The following is an 18,807-nucleotide window of genomic DNA, read 5'->3' as shown; positions in this document are numbered from 1 at the left end:
GTGTCATACAAAGTGTCCAAAGCGATCAAAGGATAGACAAAATAGAACATATAGTACCTATTAGTTTTATTATACTTTTTTTCTGCTTTTTCAGTATGTGTAGTTGTGCTATCTGGTGGAACATTTGTTTTGGCAAAACAAATGGGTCAAGCTTTTACCATTAATTTTTATTCAATCGACTAACTGCTATTCCTACATGTGTAACACCAATCCAAGACTACCTAATCAGGCTCCTTAAGTTCTGTAGGGAGGATAGCAACAAGTGCAGGATGTGCATGAATAACAGTTAGATAACAGAAATAACAGTTAAAAGATAAGATCCCCTTTGCATTTCAGTTTCCCTCGTTTCCTAAAGTGCTCTGCAGATTTCAAGATAAGATCCCCACCATTAAATAACAGTTAACAAAACCTCTATTTGTTCCTCAATCTCAATTCTAAAGGTGCACCACCCTCCAGATAATGAACCTGTGGAGAGGAGAGATTGCACTTTTTTTTTTTATATATCATACTGTACCAAAAGAAAATGATGCACACAAACTTCTTTTTCTTTCTTTGAGAAGACAAAATAAAATGAAATGATAATAACACGAATACATTGCATAAATATGTTCATAAATACCATTAGTAAACTGCAAGTTTCTTGTTCTTTTGTCCATGCCTATTTAACTATTTATATATATGTATATGGATATAAAAAATGAGTGACCCAGAACAGCTTGGGAACTGACTGGAGTGTTCCATCTCATGCATAGAGATACAATATAAATAATGGCTCTAAAATACTGATAGCTTGCATCTCAACAAGATAACCCAACTTATTTCCCCAAGGATTAGCATATGGACAAAAAAAGGGCAAAGTGTTTTACTATAGGAACTGTGTGGGAATTCAAGCTATTTAGGGAATATCACTACTATACCAAAAACCCATCACAAGTGTTTTACTGTAGGAATTCAAATTCATATAAAAAAAATGTGAAAGATTCTTATAAAAAAAAAAAAAACAACCTTTTCTTACAGCCCCTGCCTTGTAAGATCCAAATAAATCAATTTGTTGCAAAGCAACAGAAATTGATGGAATCATCAAGTCAACAGATAGTTGTAGACACAAAATTCAACATAAACGTGTGAAACAGAATGTTTGTTGAAAGAAAAGCAAAGCAAAGCAAAGCTAAAGTAGACACTCACTGATCAAAAAAGATGATTTAGGTCTCTAATGCCATAAACGTGTGACACACTCACTAATTAGAAAAGATGATTACTCAATGCCATTTCACCCCTCTATCCAACAAGACACTGCCAAATGTCAATTTAAAAGAAGAAAATTTGTCAAAAAGATTGGGTAACTGGATTTTAATTCACGTTTTGACCACCAATTCTTACAAGGTTGGGTAACTGCATGTCAAAATTGTGCATTATTTAAATATTGAGTTAGTGATGAAACTTCAAATCAGAATGTTTGTTGAAACGTGCTCCTACATTGTATAAATAACAAAGACAAGAAATACATTAAAGGCATTACCATCAACAAGAAATAATAGGGCACTATTGTAGACATAACCAGTCTCTGTAATATATGAAAACAAAGGTACAAAAGATGCCTTGCACAGGGTTTTAAGGACATTAAATTTGTAGTCTACCTATATAAACCTTTAAAAAACCATGCCAAAGTCTCAAATCATCCAGGTCACCAATAAAAGTCCACCCTTGCTCTTCCTAACTACAAGCACATCACATTCTCAACAGGAAAATAGGAGTGGAGATACGGGATCGTGATGCATTAGCGTATCTGGAAAATAGGAGTGGAGATATGGTCATAGTGATCAGTGTTCGGTCTTATGGGCGTAAAGTTTGCATACGGTGTCCGTTTTCAGCCCATAATATATGCTTTTGGGGTATCTCAACGAGCTGGATTGAACTAGCATCTTTGCTGCTACTGTTATCATGTTTTAGCCATTTTAAATTTCCTTTTATGATTATTTATGATTTCTTTATTTTAACCGTTAGGTGTCTCATTGATGGTAGCACATCAAGGCGGAATGCGACACATTGGGAATCAAATATAACATAACTTGCATAATCACAAACCAACTATCATTAATGACGACAACATGCCCCAGAATCACACTTTACCAATAAAGATAACATTTGATATAATTGTGCTTTTGTTAATACAATCCAAGCCTACAACTTAAGACTTATCTTTACACACAGTGTGTCTATATATATATATATATTTATATATAAGATTAGGGATACAGAAAAAGAAAGACAAAAAAATAACGAAATTCACAGAAAGCCCTAACATGTATGTAGCATAAATTAAAACATAAACCCTCAAAATCAACCACAATTGTATAAATCACAAAGTAACAGTTAGCTAGGGTTTCGCTACACATACAAAAGGGATGAACGATTCTAATAACTAAGTACCTGAATATTGAAACTGAACAAAAGGAAAGAAACCCATATCCGAACTGATTGAGACCTGAACAATGAACCAAAAGAAAACTTCGATTCGAAGAGAGATAGAGAAACTTACACGAAACCAAGATCAACAACAACGACACTGCAGGCAACAGCGATATGCAGGAGCTTCGATCACCGATTGACAGATATGGATTGACGGGAAGAAGGCGATTTATGCAGAGGGTGGTGCGATTTGGATTGGCGAGATTTGGATTCGACGGGAAGAGAGGTAGAGTTGGACGCGCGGGAAGGAGAATATATGGAGGGATAAGATATGGAAGTGCTATGCGTTAATTATAGAAGAAGGGTTTGGAATTAGAACAGAAATTAATAAAATAACATTTTAAAAAAATAAAGTTGAAGTGTTAAAAGAGAAATTAATTAAAAAAAATTACCTAATTAAGATTATAGGTATATATTTGGTGGGAAAACAAATTGCCTAATTAAGATTATGAGTATATATTTGGCAGGAAATATTCAAGTTAATTTTTAAGATTCAATAACGACGGGATTTTTAATTAATAGTGAGAACTTTAAATACCCGTCGTTAGAAAACTAATTTTACATCACATTTAACGAGAGTATAAATCATCCCTCACTATAATTATGAAAATTACGTTTTTAACGACGGGATATTTGTCCTCTCGTTAATTTTTTCTCGTTAAAAGTCATTTTTTTTGTAGTGTTTTTTGCAAGACTTTATTTTTATGCTTAGCTAAGTTGTTATGTTGATATCTCCAAGAGGTGTTTCTAAAGCTTGAGTTGTGTGGGTTGTTTCCAACTTTTTTCAAAAGAAAAATGGGTTTCTTTTAATGGCTTCATTGAGTCTTGTTCTTGGTCTCTTTGGTGCTTATTTTCCCTATTTTTATTTCATGGAATGGCAACTTGGGGGTAGGAGATTAGCCATGGTTTGTTTAGGGATTATTTTGGGGTGTTTTAGGGTTATTTAGTGTGTTTGTGGGTGATGAGTTGACTATTTTTGGGGCTTAGTCGACTCATCGGAGGCCTGTTTTTGCATGTTTTCGGTCCCAGCCTCGGCTTAGTCGACTAATGGGCGTTTATGAGTCGACTAAGTATTTTCTTAAGTCGACTAAGCTTTAGTCGACTAATGTTTTCCAAAAGTCGACTAATGAACATTTTTCTGCACTGCGCAGGTTGCGCTATTTTGACCATAACTTTTGATGTAAAACTCGAAATTGCAATACAATTGAAGCATCATAAACTAGACTTCGAGGGATTTAATTTGATATATGATATGATATATTTGGATATATTTTGAGTCAGCTGATGCTTTATTAAATCTATATTAGCCATATTAAGCTTATTTGGGAAAGTCAATAAGCAATGTTTTTGGGTGACATGTCCACAGAAATCTCTTCCATTGTATGATGCATTGCTATCATTATTGTTGCGCCTCTTAGTATTATTTTGGCGGGGCGGCTAAGTGTCGCAAGTGTGAGTCGGGATATCCCATTGAGCGCTTGGCGTGGGTGAGGTGGCCATAAACCCGGCAGGTGATGCTCCTGCCACTGTGGTGGTTAATGGATTTTGATATATATGTATGCATTCTAGTCATGGATGTGAAGGCTTAGAGGGCCAATGTGGCGCATATATGTTCTATTATTATATAAAATTGCATGAGCATGAATTGGTGGCTTCTTGTGCTTTGAGTCACATATGCAAAAGAATGGGCTTTATGCCAACATTTAAATTGTGCAAATAACACTCTATGAGTTGCATGTGTGCTTTGATTCTAAGTAAAGATACCATTTATGGAGGTTTTAATAATATAGAAGGCATGATCTAAAGTTTTGTTCTAAATGTCGGGTAGAAGCTAGTCTTCCATTGACTCTTAAGTTAAGCATGCCTTCAGCGATCCATCTATCTTATTTCCCTTTGCCATATTTATGCTTGATGAGCATTGTGGCTCACTCGTTTGCTTGTTGTCATTCCAGGTAAGGGAAAATCAATAGCAAAAGGGGAATTTAGTGGGGCTTGAAGTTGAGTTCAGTAGTGTATAGAGATCTCCCCCGACCTAAAGATTTTTGGGACTTGTGAGGGGGGCCAGTGTAGAAGGTTATTTCTTTTGTATGTTATGGAGCCTTGTTTATTTTGAAAATTGTATGGCTTATAAGCCCAAAGAAATATTATAAGAAAGATTATCGCTCCTAGTATAAGTGAGCCAGTTATTTGATGAAGTTTTGGTTATGTTTGCTTTTGTAATTCCATTTTGGATGGACTCTCTTTCAGATGTCCTATGCTAGCGGGTATATCCGGAAGGGGGCCTTGACACCCACGTTTTTTGTTTTCTATTTTTTCTATAAGCCTATATAAAGGCTACTTCAATTAAAAGAAATTGTAGTAACAACAACTTGCTATTATATATTCTCATCTCTCGTTAAAGTCTTGCTCTTCTCTTCTATTTTTTGTATTAGTGGTATCAGAGCCTGGCTACATCCAATAAAAGGAGAGAAACACGTGAGAAAAAGCCATAACTTTGCCCTATTTCTCCTTTATCACCTATGGCCTTAGCGAGCAATTTTGTGCAAGCAGCTTTTCGATGCTTTGATGGTCACTATGACCATTAGAGCATACTGATGGAGAATTTCCTATGGTCCAAGGAGTATTGGTCAATCGTCGAATCTGGAGTTAGAGTGCCAGCAGAAGGAAAAATTCTGATGGATGCCCAGACAGCAAAGTTGGAAGCAAGAAAGATGAAATCTATAGTTAGAGTGGCAACAGAAAGTGAAATTTTGACGGATGCCCAGAAAGCAAAGTTGGAAGCAAGAAAGATGAAATCTATAGTTGGAGTGGCAACAGAAGGTGAAATTTTGACGGATGCCCAGAAAACAGAGTTGGAAGCGAGAACGCTGAAAGATTTGAAGGCGAAAAATTATCTCTTTCAGGCAATTGATCATCCCATCTTGGAAACTATTCTTTGCAAAGATACTTCCAAGGATATTTGGGATTCCATAAAGATGAAATATCAAGGCTCTACCAGAGTGAAGCGTTCATAGCTTCAAGCCTTAAAAAGGGATTTTGAGACTTTATAGATGAAGGACGGAGAATTTGTCACTAGCTATTGTGCCAAAATTATGGACATAATCAACAAGATGCGATTTCATGGTGATAAGCTCATAATTTTATAATTTTATTCTCCTAACATTTAGTTTATTTAGCATGTTTTAGGTCTTATAATACTTGTTTATAATAATATTTTATATATAAGACATTAGTGGAAAAGTTTAATAAATTATGTTTAAAAAAATAAAAATAAAAAATAAAAAAATGGAAAAATAAAAATAAATCTCACACATTTATTATTTATTATTATTTCTTACACGTATTTATATAAATGTTATATATTGATTTTGCAGGAAAAATAAAGAAGAATTGGAGCAAGCAGTGAAGCCGTGAAGTCTACAATTGGAGGGTGCCATGTGCATACATTTATATATTATTATATAGAAGGCCATGCCATATAACATTAAATAATAAAGGCTAATTGGAGATTGAAGTGGCATTTGAAGGCCGAGGAAGCGCCGAATTGAATAACCAATTGAAGTGGGGCCCATGTTCAATTTGGAGAAAGCTAGGGCACTGTGAATATATATTAATAATATATTATGTATTTGATGGGAAAGGAGAAAAGAACACAGAGGCGGTGAAATTAAAAGGAACACATGGGAGTGCTGAATTGGGGGATTGGAGAAGAGCCGTTGCACGCAGGGAAGAACGGACGACACGGGGGCGCTCGTTCTCTTCTCCCTCAGACGTCTCTTTTTCTCTCTTCTTTAGGTGTTTTTTTTTATTTTTAATGGATTGCTAAACTCTTATTCCAATATAAAGATATATAATCGAAGTTTTGATTATGCAAGAATTGTGAGATTGAATTGATTTTCATTATTCTCTTATTTTTTCTTTATTTATATATCTTCTATGTTTGTTGAAATTATTGTTTTGATTAATTAATACAAAGAGCTCGTTGTATAATTGTCAGAACAATATATCGTCAATTAAAAATCTAAATTCGTAATTGTTTAGATGTTCTAATACTGGTGGCAATTAACATTATTGATTACGGATAGGTCTTCAACTTATGTTAAAGAGATATATAATCTAGCTTAAATGAATCGAGCTTGTGTATTCATTGGTTAGAATTGGTCGTCTTTCTAGTAATTAAAGCTGTTGATAAATTAAATTTTAAGAGCTTGTTTAGGGTTGTTTATTAACAAGGGAAATAATCAATGAACTTGTCTTGATTATCATCAAAGTAAGGAGGGATCGGTTATTAGAGCTTGTTAATAACCATAACCAATTTAGTGAAAATATGAAGGATTTTATTTTTGCATCAATGATCAATTTCTCGAATCAATTCTAAGATTATACCTTGGACTGGATACTTGTTTAAATTGATTTTCTGTTAATTCATATCCTTGCATTTGTTTTATTTTAAATTGTTCAAATTCCAAATTTCAAAACCCCCAATCGTTTTTTTTCTATTTATTTTAATTTTCAAATGAAACAATCTAACCAATCCTTGTGGATACGACCTTACTCATCACTATCACAATTTACATTTTTAAGAGTAAAAATTTATTATTTGTTGGATTCGACACCCATCAAATTTTTAAGACTCTGTAGATGAAGGACGGAGAATTTGTCACTAGCTATTGTGCCAAAACTATGGACATAAGCAACAAGATGCGATTTCATGGCGAGAAGATGAAAGATGTTACCATCGTGGAGAAGATATTGCGTTCCCTTACACCAAAGTTCGATTATGTTATCTGCTCAATTAAAGAATCGAAGGATATAGATGCACTCTCTCTCGATGAAATGCAAAGATTTTTACTAGTCCATGAGCAAAAGATGAACATAAGTTTAGTGATGGAGAAGCAAGCTTTGAAGGCTTCTACTAATACTCATTCCTCAAGATTTAGAGGAAGGAGTAAAGGAAGAGGAGATGGAAGCAGTAGAGATGGCAACAGGAATTTCAAAGCCAATGATGACCAATTTCAAGGCAAAGGCAAAGGACGGGATTTTGACAAATCCAAGGTAGAGTGCTTCAGATGTCATAAATTTGGTCATTATTGTTCTGAACGTTATACTAGGTTGCCTAATGACAAGGCAGAGAAGTCAAATTTTGCTAAAAACAAAGAAGGAGAAACTTTGTTGATGGCGGTTCAAGCTGACAAGGAACTAGAGACAGATATTTAGTATGAAGATACGGGTTACAGTAACCACATGAGTGGAAATAAGTCTTATTTTTCTTATTTAAATGAAGGCTTTCGTTCTACAGTTAGTTTTAGTGATTGTTCTACTATGAATCTGATGGGAAAATGTGACATTAAGATACGAACCAAGAATGGTTTTGTGGAAACAATTTCTAATGTGCTATATGTTCCTGACTTAAAAAGTAATTTGTTTAAGTGGTAGTCAATTGCAAGAAAAGGGTTACGTTATCACTATTCAAAATAGTGCTTGTGAAATTTATGATCCTATTAGAGGAGCTGTTGTTATTGTGCAAATGAGTTCAAAAGGTTGTTTCTATTGAAGATTGAGAATGTTCAATCTTGCTTTATGGCTGAAGTGAAAGACCCTTCATGGTTGTGGCATTTTCAATATAGCCACTTGTGTTTTGGTGGATTGAAGATCCTCCAACAAAAGAATATGGTGACTAGTCTTCCTCAAATTTCAACTCCTTCCCAAGTTTGTGAAGAATGTGTTGTTGGCAAACAACATCGTTCTCAATTCCCCAAAGGAAAGTCATGGAGAGCAAAAAAGGTTTTGGAGTTGGTTCACTCTGACATTTGTGGGTTAATAAGTCCAATTTCTAATGGAGGTAAAAGATACTTAATTACCTTCATTGATGATTATTCTCAAAAAACTTGAGTTTATTTTTTACAGGTAAAATTAGAGGCTTTTAATGCATTTAAAAGCTTTAAGGCTCGTGTTGAAAATGAGACGAGAAAGACTATTAAGACTCTCCGAACTAATTGCGGTGGTGAATATTGTTCTACAGCATTTGAAGATTTTTGTGAAGTTCATGGCATTCGAAGAGAGCTCACAACTACTTATACGCCGCAACAATATGGTGTATCGGAGAGGAAAAATAGAACCATCCTCAATATGGTGAGAAGCTTGGTAGCAAGAGGAAGAATCCCAAAGACTTTTTGGCCGGAAGTAGTAAGTTGGAGCATTCACATCTTAAATAGAAGTCGCACTCTTGTTGTTCAATATGTGACACTAGAGAAGGCTTGGAGTGGAAGGAGACCAACTATAGATCATTTTATAATTTTTGGGTGCATCACCTATGCACATGCCCCAAATGAGAATAGGAAGAAGCTTGATGATAAAGGAGAAAAGTGTCTTTCTCGATGTTAGCGAAGCATCCAAGGCATACAAACTGTTCAATCCAATAACAAAGAAAATTGTAGCCAACAGAGACATTTTTTTTATGAAGAAAGCACTTGGGATTGGGATAGGCAACAACCCACTCAAGTCCTATGCGATAGTGAAGGTCTCTTCAAGATTGTGGATGACTTGGTCTTGTATTAAGTTGGTCAAGCGGGGACGGGGTGATCCGGCTTCAGGTGATATCAAGGTGATGGGAAAACGGGGATATACCAAGGGTTCCTAGGGACTACCAAAGGAAAGCCCATGTTTGTACCTTGTCTCAGGTTGATAAAACTGGCTGACGTCTTGTGATGAGCTCGACTAGTGGAGAAATGAGTGAGGAAGTGAGTGGTTAACTCGGAGAAGTCGTGGATAGCATTAAGCTCCAAGGACAAGAACCATAACATGGCCGACTTTCTCAGAGTGCTAGGAAATGATCGACACATGATCGAGTTTGAGCTTCCGCTTATCTGCATGGTGGCGTTGAATGTGGTGAGATGGTCTTAAGGGTCGGTGGTACCGTTATAAGGTTCCAAGGTGTAAGGGGCAAAAGCCGTCAGGTAAAGGTCCAGCCATGATAAACTTAGAAAATGGGTGATTGTAGGAGTACAAGGACATGGAAGGTGGGGGAATAGGGGTATGGGTAGTCTGGTGGTGTTGGTGACGATTGTCTTCTACATCGTAATCGACCCACTTGTTGGGTTAGTCGCACTACTGGTTTCGGGTCAATTCTGTAACTTGATTCTAGAGTTGTTGGACCGTCTGAAGAAGGACTTCTGTGACAATTGGGTTTTGCAGGAGATGGTCGGTGTCATTCAGTTCTTAGGCGGGGGTGTTTCTGGTTCGCACCATGGTATGGCAACGAGGAGGTTGGTTTGAAAAGCTCTAGTGAAGTTGTAGGGTAGGTAATTTTTACCGGGCCCCATGGTGAGTGCCAGATGTTCCTTCCTGACCAAAAGAAGATGATCGGAGTCAGGATCGCAACGGTAGGGCACGGGATCCGGCGACGGGTCCATCCGGGGGGCGACTGGCACCTGCAAGCATTCTAACGCTCGCATGAGTAAGAGAGTAAGGAAAAGACATTGTATCAGTAGATCAGAGGTCAGAACATATCTTGGCTTTGAGAAGAGCTGGCTGATATAGGAGGAGGAGGAGACGTCCTCATGCATTTATGCGTCATGCATTTGTAGGTGATAGGACTGACTATCTGGCGCCGATGAAGGTTCCCAGGTGATAGCATGGTGGCGACGGGACCCTCATTAATATGGATGGAATCCTCCATTAATAAGGATGAGATCTGAGACAGTCGCGAGGATACCCAATAGGGGTTGCAATGATGTTATGGCAGACTGGTCCTAGGCTAAGGTTAGGCCCAGAGGGAGGACCAAGATTGGGCCCAAAGAGAGGACCGAGATTGGGCCTAGGGATGGGGCTGAGATTGGGCCTGGGGAAAGGGCCAAGATTGGGCCCAGACGGTCTAGCTCCAATGCTCAAAAATTCAGCAAATGCTACTTTAACAGCCGCTAAAATGTTGCCAACAACAGAAGAAGTTAGTGATGTCGCAACTGAATCTCTTTGCCATGTTCAAAAAAGGCCCGCATGGATGTAAGATTATGAGGTAACTGGAATTGATGCAAATGACGATGCAATTACTCATTTTGCTTTGTTTGCAGATTGTGACCCTACAACTTTTGAAAGTGTTATCAAAGAAACAAAATGGCAATATGCAATGGATGCTGAAATTGAAGCTATTAAAAGGAATGACACTTGGGAGCTAACTGATCTTCCAGAAGGGCACAAAACCATTGGTGTAAAGTGGGTCTTCAAAACAAAGTTCAAGGAAAACGGTGAAGTTGACGAGTATAAGGCACGGTTAGTGGCTAAGGGATATAAGCAAAAATTGATGTTCTGCCTTTGATATGATTTTGATGATGAAAAACAATTGTATTTTGATGATGAAATAAAGTTAAGAGAGTTCAATGTTAAAGAATTTTATGATTCAAATATTCTTTTTTCATGTTATCATTTAACGGTTCAGTTTTTATAAAAGGAATAGTCGACTATGTATTTGTGCTTTGTTGACTATGTCTATGGATAGTTAACTATGTATTTTAGTGCTGTCGACTATGCCTGTCAATAGTCGACTATGCATTTGAGGATAGTTGACTATGCCTAAGGATAGTCAACTATGCTTGAATGTTCTGTCGACTATGTATGGCTTCTATCGACTATTATGTAAGGATAGTCAACTATGACTTTTTTTTCTGTCGACTATATATGTATATAATGTTATAAAATTTCTTTGTATTTATGGATCTGTTGACTATCTGAATGTGTTTGTCGACTATGAGTAGTTTTGGTTGAGCAATAGTCGACTATGTTTTTTTGTCTGTCGACTATGCCTAGTTTTATTTGGAAATATAGTCGACTATACATTATCTTCTGTCGACTATCTCTTTTCACAGAAAGCTTCCAACAGCTAGTTTTTCAAATTTCAACAGTCACAAACGGCTAGTTTCCTCTTCAATCTTTATGGATGCCTATATATACAACTTATGGATGATCAAGAAGAGGAAAATGGATGGGAACAAGTTGATCTAAAGAGTTCAAATCATTTTTACTCGAGCTTATAAAATTTACGCTTTCACTATTGTATTTTTCTCTCTTCAAGGCTTTAATCTAAATCTGTATACATTCATTTAAGCCTTATTTAATCTTGAGAGACATTGTAACTAAGAGGTTCATCTCTTAGATTCTCTCTAATTGTACATTTCTTGTATTTCCTAGCTTATATAGCTAAAGGACCCATTTGATTGGGAGGTTTGTAAATTTCCTAGTCGAGGACTAGAGGACCTACTTGGGTTGAGTAGGGGGTTGATAGTGGATTGTTTTGAAAATTCTTAGTGAGGAGCTAAGGTAGTGGATTAGGCTTGGATTAAGTCGAACCACTATAAATTCTTTGTGTTCTTCTATTACTTGTGTTATTTGATTTATTTATCATTGTTATCATTTCATTATCCTCACTTGCATTAAACTGTTTTTTTTTTAAAGAATTTCAAATTATATCAAGTTTTTAAAATTACCTATTCACCCCCTCTTTTGGTGTGTGCCATAGCACCTCCCGATCCAACAAGAATATGAAGTTGATTATACAGAAATTTTTGCTCCAATTGCAAGACATGACACAATCATATTGGTGATTGCATTGGCAGCGCAAAATTCGTGGCTTATCTTCTAATTGGATGTCAAATCGATGTTCTTGCATGGAAACTTGGAGGAAGAGGTATTTGTTGAACAATCCCCTAGTTATATTAAGATTGGAAATGAGCATAAAGTTTATAAATTAAAGAAAGCTCTTTATGGATTAAAATAAGTTCCACGAGCTTGGTATAGTCACATTGAGGCTTATTTTCTAAAAGCAAGTTTTCATAAATACCCTTATGAGGATACACTATTTGTCTCAACTAGTTGTTTTAGTTGTTATCAATGGTAAGAATTATTATATTCAACGATGTTTAAGCTTTTGATGCTTTTCCTTGGTGTTTCATATAAGGGATCCAAAGAAATAGTCGATTCTTAGGCTTTTTTTTTAAGGTTGCAGTATGTTTTGTTAGGCTTTAAGCTTTACTTAGCATAAATTAAAGCTGATTAATGTTTGCAAATATACTTTGCTAGAACATATTGTGTTTGGTTTAGGTTGCATGGTATGGTTGTAATCGACCTTAGCTAGCCACTTGCTCCAAATTAACCTTTTACTCTATCATCAACTAGTAGGTGCCAAGGGTTAAAAGTTGTAGCTCTTTATTTCCTTCTTATTCCTTTTACTATTTGAGATGTTGGTGTTTGTAGTGTTAGTTTGTAGTTTTGATTCTTTTCCTTAGTTGTTAGGTTCAATCTATAGGTCGATGTGTATGGTATTTTCCTTAGTCATGTAGTTTATGCCTTTTAGAGTGTTGGCTTGAGCATGTCTTAGGGTATTCCTTTTGGGCTTAGCTTTGTCTTGCATCGTAGATGTTTATTCTCATCTAAGCAAAAAAAAAAAAAAAAAAAACTCATATTCTTGAAGAAAATGATAGTTTTACACCATCTTTTAACAAAAAAATATTACAAAAAAATAATTTTATCATTCATGTGATCGTGCTAGCAAGGAGTCATAAGTCACAAAAAAATGAACTTAGGATTCGAACTATTCAAAGTTTTGGAACTTATGATTCAATCATTCAAACCACAACTATAATTATCCAAAGCACTTAGGAAAAAACTAAAGTTTACTTTCTTTTATTGATAAATAGAAACATTATTAATAAATAAGAAATTTGGTTAGGTATTCGACCATCTAAAACTTTGCCCTATATATCTCTTCTTTAAACTTCCCGTCTCCCTAAGAGTTGACCTCCCATTGAATCTCCTAAAGATTTCAATCCCCCACCATAGCAACAATGGTCTTCATCATCTTCATTAACCTCTCTTCAACGTTCTACCCATCAAATAAACCTAGCCTAAATAGTGAAAATTGCAAAAGTTAACCATGACTCACAAAAAAATCGTTTTCAGCCACTTTTTTGGGAAACAAAATCATTTTTAGCCACTCAAACAAATTAATTACACTCTCTATTTTATCAGTTTTAACTCTGTTAACTAATTTTGTAAGTTTGTCTTTTTTTTTAAGCTTTAACCCAGGCAGTTTTGACCCTATCATATTTCCAGTTAAGTACAAAACTTGAAAAAAATGAAAAAAAAAAAGTAACTATAGAATGTAATTAGTTTGTTTGAGTGGCTAAAAACGATTTTTTTTTTTTTAAAAAAAGTGGCTAAAAGCGATTGTGTGCATTTGTTTTGTGTTAGTTATGAATTTTTCTTGCCTAAATAAACCAAAACAATTAACAAAAATCTGATAGGCTATTTGTCAAAAATGAAACTTGAAACAAAAAATAAATAAGAAGTCGAACCATAAATTACGAAATTTCTCAAATAAAAAAATGACCAATAATGTGATTTAAGGAAGCCCGTAACTAAATGACACACTTTCTTTGAACTGACTTACAACCTATATATACAGGAACCCCAAATCGTAACACATCACTTGCTACACCAAACTCAAATGAAAAATAGAAATCTCCCAAAGATCTTCTAGGTATCTAAAAAAAAAAAATCAAAGCAACCTATACACAAAAGAGTGAAGAAAATAGCCAAGCTCAAAATAATACCATTAATCTAAATAACACCAAACCCACACATGAAATAAGCCTATGGTGAATCAACATCCTCAAATATGAATGCCTCCCAACCTAAGAGAGTTATTGAGACCAAGACTATGAGAGAAAGATGTACAATGAGGGGAAAATCAAACAAACTTTAGTGGGGTTAGCGAAGAGATTTTGAGAAACAAAGAGCATGCAATTGAAGGCAGTTGAAAATAGAGAGAGCAAAGACAAAAAAAATAAAAATGAGAGGGAAACATACATGGATCATTATATGTTTCCAGAAAGGAGATTAAGGGACAGAATGATGTTTGGAGGGTGGTAGTAATGCAAAGGTTAAGATGGCAATAACAAAATCATAGAAATGAGAGAGAGGTATGAGGTTGTGACAAGATGGTTCGTGATGGTGGAGACAACCAAGGAGATAATAGACAAAGAGAGCGAGAGAGATTAAGGAGGAAACAATAATTGTTGGCAACAATTGCACATGGCAAAAAAAAGCAAGAACTCACTATTGAAGGAAGGACACTAAGAAGTGCTCGAAGTAGAAAATAGGGGAAACATGCCCTTGTTTGCCCTTTTTATACCTATTGTAGAAGAAATGCTTTAAGGAGTGTAGGCATCACAAGTTCCCCCACCCAAACTCGTACACCCTCGTTGGGTATGACTTTGGTTTTCTCCAACCTCCATTAAGCTCTCTATGTGTTGGGTAAACCTTATAATTCCACCTCAACAAAATGCTTAGCATGTAATGCTTCCTACATTGAGTATCGATTTGTGGCAAGAATATTGAAGAACATCCTTATGGTATGATTACTTCTTACATTAGGGATTGTGGAATGGTGACATGCTACCTTCTTAAACATGTTTAGCTCACATAGCTCCCATTCTATGTGCATGAAAATAAGATATTTTCATCGTTTGTGGTTATTTTATTATTTTTCATTCTTCTAACCATATTCTTAATATTTATTATTTCTAATTTCTCAAACATCCTTGTGTCCTCAATAAACCCAATAACTAAAATTTGGGCATGTCACACAACAAATTCATATTTGATAATGTAATTTTTTGCTTTATTTTTATTATGTAAGTTATTTAATTAAATTTAAATATATTATTTAATATGATGAAATCTAAATCATTGAGTATATAGATCCACCAATTGACCGTATCAATATCCAACCCACTGAAAGTTGAGGGAATCACCATGCGATTCACAGACTCGCCGGTGATCGAGCTGCCAGTGGGCGGCGCGCTGCTCTCAATCCAGCAAGACAACGGCACGATGCACGTCGGCACCACCGTCTGGCCCTGCTCTCTCGTCCTCGTCAAGTTCGTCGAGCGGTGGTTCTCCGCCGCCCAACCCAGCAACCCCTACGCCGCTCTCCTTGACTTCCGCAACAAGCGCGCCGTCGAGCTCGGGGCCGGATGCGGTGCCGCCGCCATGGGACTCCACCTCCTCGGCCTCCACAACGTCGTCGTCACCGACATCGCCCCGGTGATGCCCGCCCTGAAACACAATCTCAAGCGCAACAAGCCGGTGCTCGGCAAAACCCTAAAGACGGCGCAGCTCTACTGGTCCAATCCGGACCAAATCAAATCCCTAAACCCGCCATTCGACCTTGTCATCGCCACCGACGTTGTTTACATCGAGTCCAGCGTCGCGCCGCTCATCTCTGCCATGGAGGCCTTGGTGGCGGACTCCGGCGCCGTACTCCTCGGGTACCAATTGAGGTCTCCGGAGGCCCATCGGTTGTTCTGGGAGCTCTGCGACCGGGTTTTCGACGCCGATAAGGTGCCGCACGAGCATTTACATCCGGATTACGCCTACGAAGAGACTGATGTTTATATACTGCGGAACAAGTTGCGGTAGCAATCACGGAGGCGTGTCAAGTGATGATTCAAACTTCTTCTCTTTAGGGGAAGAATTCATGAATTTCACGATCAAGCATAATTTTCGTGGGAAAATTTGTGAGTTGCTTGATGTTTCTTTTTTTTCCCGGTATTATTTTGTTTGTTTTGGTGGTAAAGCTTGCATATTGGTGCAATGGATTCGATCATGATTGGACCTTGAAATTGGAGATGCTGAGTAAACGGGATGTTTCTATGTGCAATTCTCTTGGTTGGTTTCTTTAATTGCACAGACTTTTGTATCTTTGTCTGTGTAAATTCTAATGAATGTACTGTTTGTGCATGGGAATTTCTTGATAAAACGTAATTTTGTTGGAGAAATTTTTGTTTGTCTCTTGTGATTGTCAAGTGATTGATGAAACATAAGTCGCACAAAATTGGCCTTAGAAGATCCAAACCAGTTATTTCATCTTAGGACCTGTAATTCCTATCTATAGACTTTCTCCTGGTTAGTTAAAATAAAAGAGAGATCAAGGCTTTTGTGGGTTTTGATGGCAAAGATTGCTTTATTTCATTGGATTGCATCATTAATTTTGAAAATATGAGTAACTAGTAAATTTCAAAGTGCTTTGCATTATTGCCTGATCGAGTTGTATAATTTTGTTTTCTTTGATAGAATTGTAGATTTCATAACAAAACCAGGAGAATGCGAAAGACGTGACATGGACTAATTGTATAATTCTGTATTCCTGATTCGGAAGTAACACTGACCTGCCAAATTTTCACATGGAATCTATTATTAGTCAAACGTCAGCTGGTTGTCCCTTCTCTAAGTTGCTCACCATGCTACCCTATCTTCGCCTTCAAGGGTCCCTTAATTAGATGATTATTATGTTGTTATGACTCTAGGGGTTTGGCTAGGGTTTAGAAAGGAATTTGGTAAGAACGTAGGAAAGAAAGAGCAGAAAGGGAAGGAGAGAGAGAACATAATAGAGAGAATTGAGGGAGAAGAGAGGAAAACCGAGCGAGAGTTTGGAGAATTAAGAGAGGGAAATGGAATTCAAATTCATTCATAAGCTGCCATTCTCTACTTCTACAACCTATTTATAGGTTGTTACATCCCTTCAGTTAGTAACTAACTGTAGGTATAACACCCTAACCATAGTTACCTGGTTCATGGAACGTTCGGTACGCGGAACGCGGTACGAGAACGTGGTACGCCACTTTTCCCGGAACGCGGTACGTGAGGGGTAGGCTTCTTCGGTTCGCCGGTTCGTCACTTAGTTTTTTAAATATATTAATAATAATAAAAATATTAAATAAATAAATATTAATATAATAATTATAAAATCATAAAATTTAAAAAAATAGAATGAGATGTGGAGTCCCAATAAAAAGCTTTAGGCAAAAAATGAAATCACAACTCACGAGAGACGCTAAGCTTATTGTCTCCACCAGCTGATGCAACTGAGAGTCTCCACCTGTAGATGCGACGAAGCGAGAGAGCCAGAGAGGTAGCAGGCAAGAGACTGAGGGGAGAGCCGACGGCCGGTGAGGGCGAGCGACGATCAAGGGCGAGGCAACGCAGGCGAGCAACGGAGCTAGAGAGAGGCAGCAAGGAAGAGCGATTGAGCGAGGCGAGCAACCGAGGAAGGTGAGCGAGTCAGCGACCTCTGCGACGGTTCGAGTCGTCTGACGAAGGCACGGAGGCCGGAGCAAGTGAGAGCGAGAGACAGCAGCCCGCAGCCGACAACGAGCAAAGCGAGAAAGGGAGAAGGGCAGAGGGGGTGGGCGGCGGGCGCTTGAGCGAGAGAGGGTCTGAGGAAGGGTTAATGGCGGGCCTGAGTGTAGGCCAAAATTAATGGCATCAAAGATCCGGGTCTTCATTACAAGGGAACTGGGACGCTTCCCCAAGCGTTCCAAGACGCAAACGCACTGCGTTCCAGTGCGTGCGTACTGGAACGTGGTTCCCGGGGGGGAGGGGCGTATTAGGTAACTGTGACCCTAAGAACCTAAGGTACAACAAAGACAAATACATGTAACAAAAAAATTACTTTTATGCTCGAGGTCGTGACAATCTCCTCTCCTTGAAAGATTTCTTGTCCCCAAGAAATTTATTTCAATCAAGCCGTTGTTTCTTCATCCAATACCCATCTTCTCCATCTAGTTTCTTCTGTGCCTTTTCTTGTTCTTAACTCTTATTTTCCTTTTCTTTAGCTTATCCTTTTCTTTAGCTTATCCTTTTCTTTTTCCTTAATAGTAATGGCAGTATGACTTGTTGCAACACCAATTTTAGCCATCCATCTCTTCCTTATTGTCATTGAAAATGGTTCCAATTGAGTTGTCATTCCTGTAACAATATCATTTCCCATCATAAAAAGAAATTCAAACTTCTCAGCAAGTCAAAATCTGATTTGACGCTGCAGCTCTCCAATTGAAATAGGGACAAACAAAACAACATGAGTCTTGTTCCCCTCAACAAGAATTTCTTCCAAGCACAAGTATCCTCCGTCAATCTCTAACCAACCTTGAAGTGTACTCCATTGGGCATTCACTTTAATTAAAGTACTGATTCCCTCACCATTGTAATCTTCAAACTCCGAGGTTGGTGTAGTCATATCCTCTCCCATCTTCACAACCTTTTCTCCTTCCTCATCTTCAATAGAGACTTCTAGATCTCCATGTCAACTGTCCCTTCTCCAATATCCAAACTCCTGAACCGTGTGGCAGTAGCCTCCTTTTCCATCATCTTCTGAACCACATGGTTGTTCTCGCTCACAGCGACAGTAGGATTGCGCAAGTCCTCAGCCTCTTGCTTCTTTCTTTGGTGCAGGTCCTCATTGCATGGCTGTCTTTCTTCAGTGACATGGAACCTATCTGCAACATC

The 18,807-nt window shown here is 37.4% G+C and overlaps 2 protein-coding genes across 2 annotated transcripts; both read left to right on the top strand.

The window, feature by feature from the left end:
- Positions 1-7,110: 7,110 nt before the first annotated feature.
- Positions 7,111-7,686, top strand: LOC127811787 (uncharacterized). The gene has a single exon (XM_052351958.1). The coding sequence runs from the start codon at positions 7,111-7,113 to the stop codon at positions 7,684-7,686; it is 576 nt and encodes a 191-aa protein (XP_052207918.1).
- Positions 7,687-15,236: 7,550 nt separating this feature from the next.
- LOC127810985 (uncharacterized) lies at positions 15,237-16,263 on the top strand. The gene has a single exon (XM_052350639.1). The coding sequence runs from the start codon at positions 15,277-15,279 to the stop codon at positions 15,940-15,942; it is 666 nt and encodes a 221-aa protein (XP_052206599.1). The 5' UTR covers positions 15,237-15,276; the 3' UTR covers positions 15,943-16,263.
- The last annotated feature ends 2,544 nt before the right edge of the window (positions 16,264-18,807 follow it).

Source organism: Diospyros lotus, chromosome 10, assembly GCF_014633365.1.
Source record: "Diospyros lotus cultivar Yz01 chromosome 10, ASM1463336v1, whole genome shotgun sequence".
Lineage (NCBI taxonomy): Eukaryota > Viridiplantae > Streptophyta > Magnoliopsida > Ericales > Ebenaceae > Diospyros > Diospyros lotus.
The sequence above is the reverse complement of the archived record's forward strand: the minus strand, read 5'-3'. Positions and strand labels throughout refer to the sequence as shown.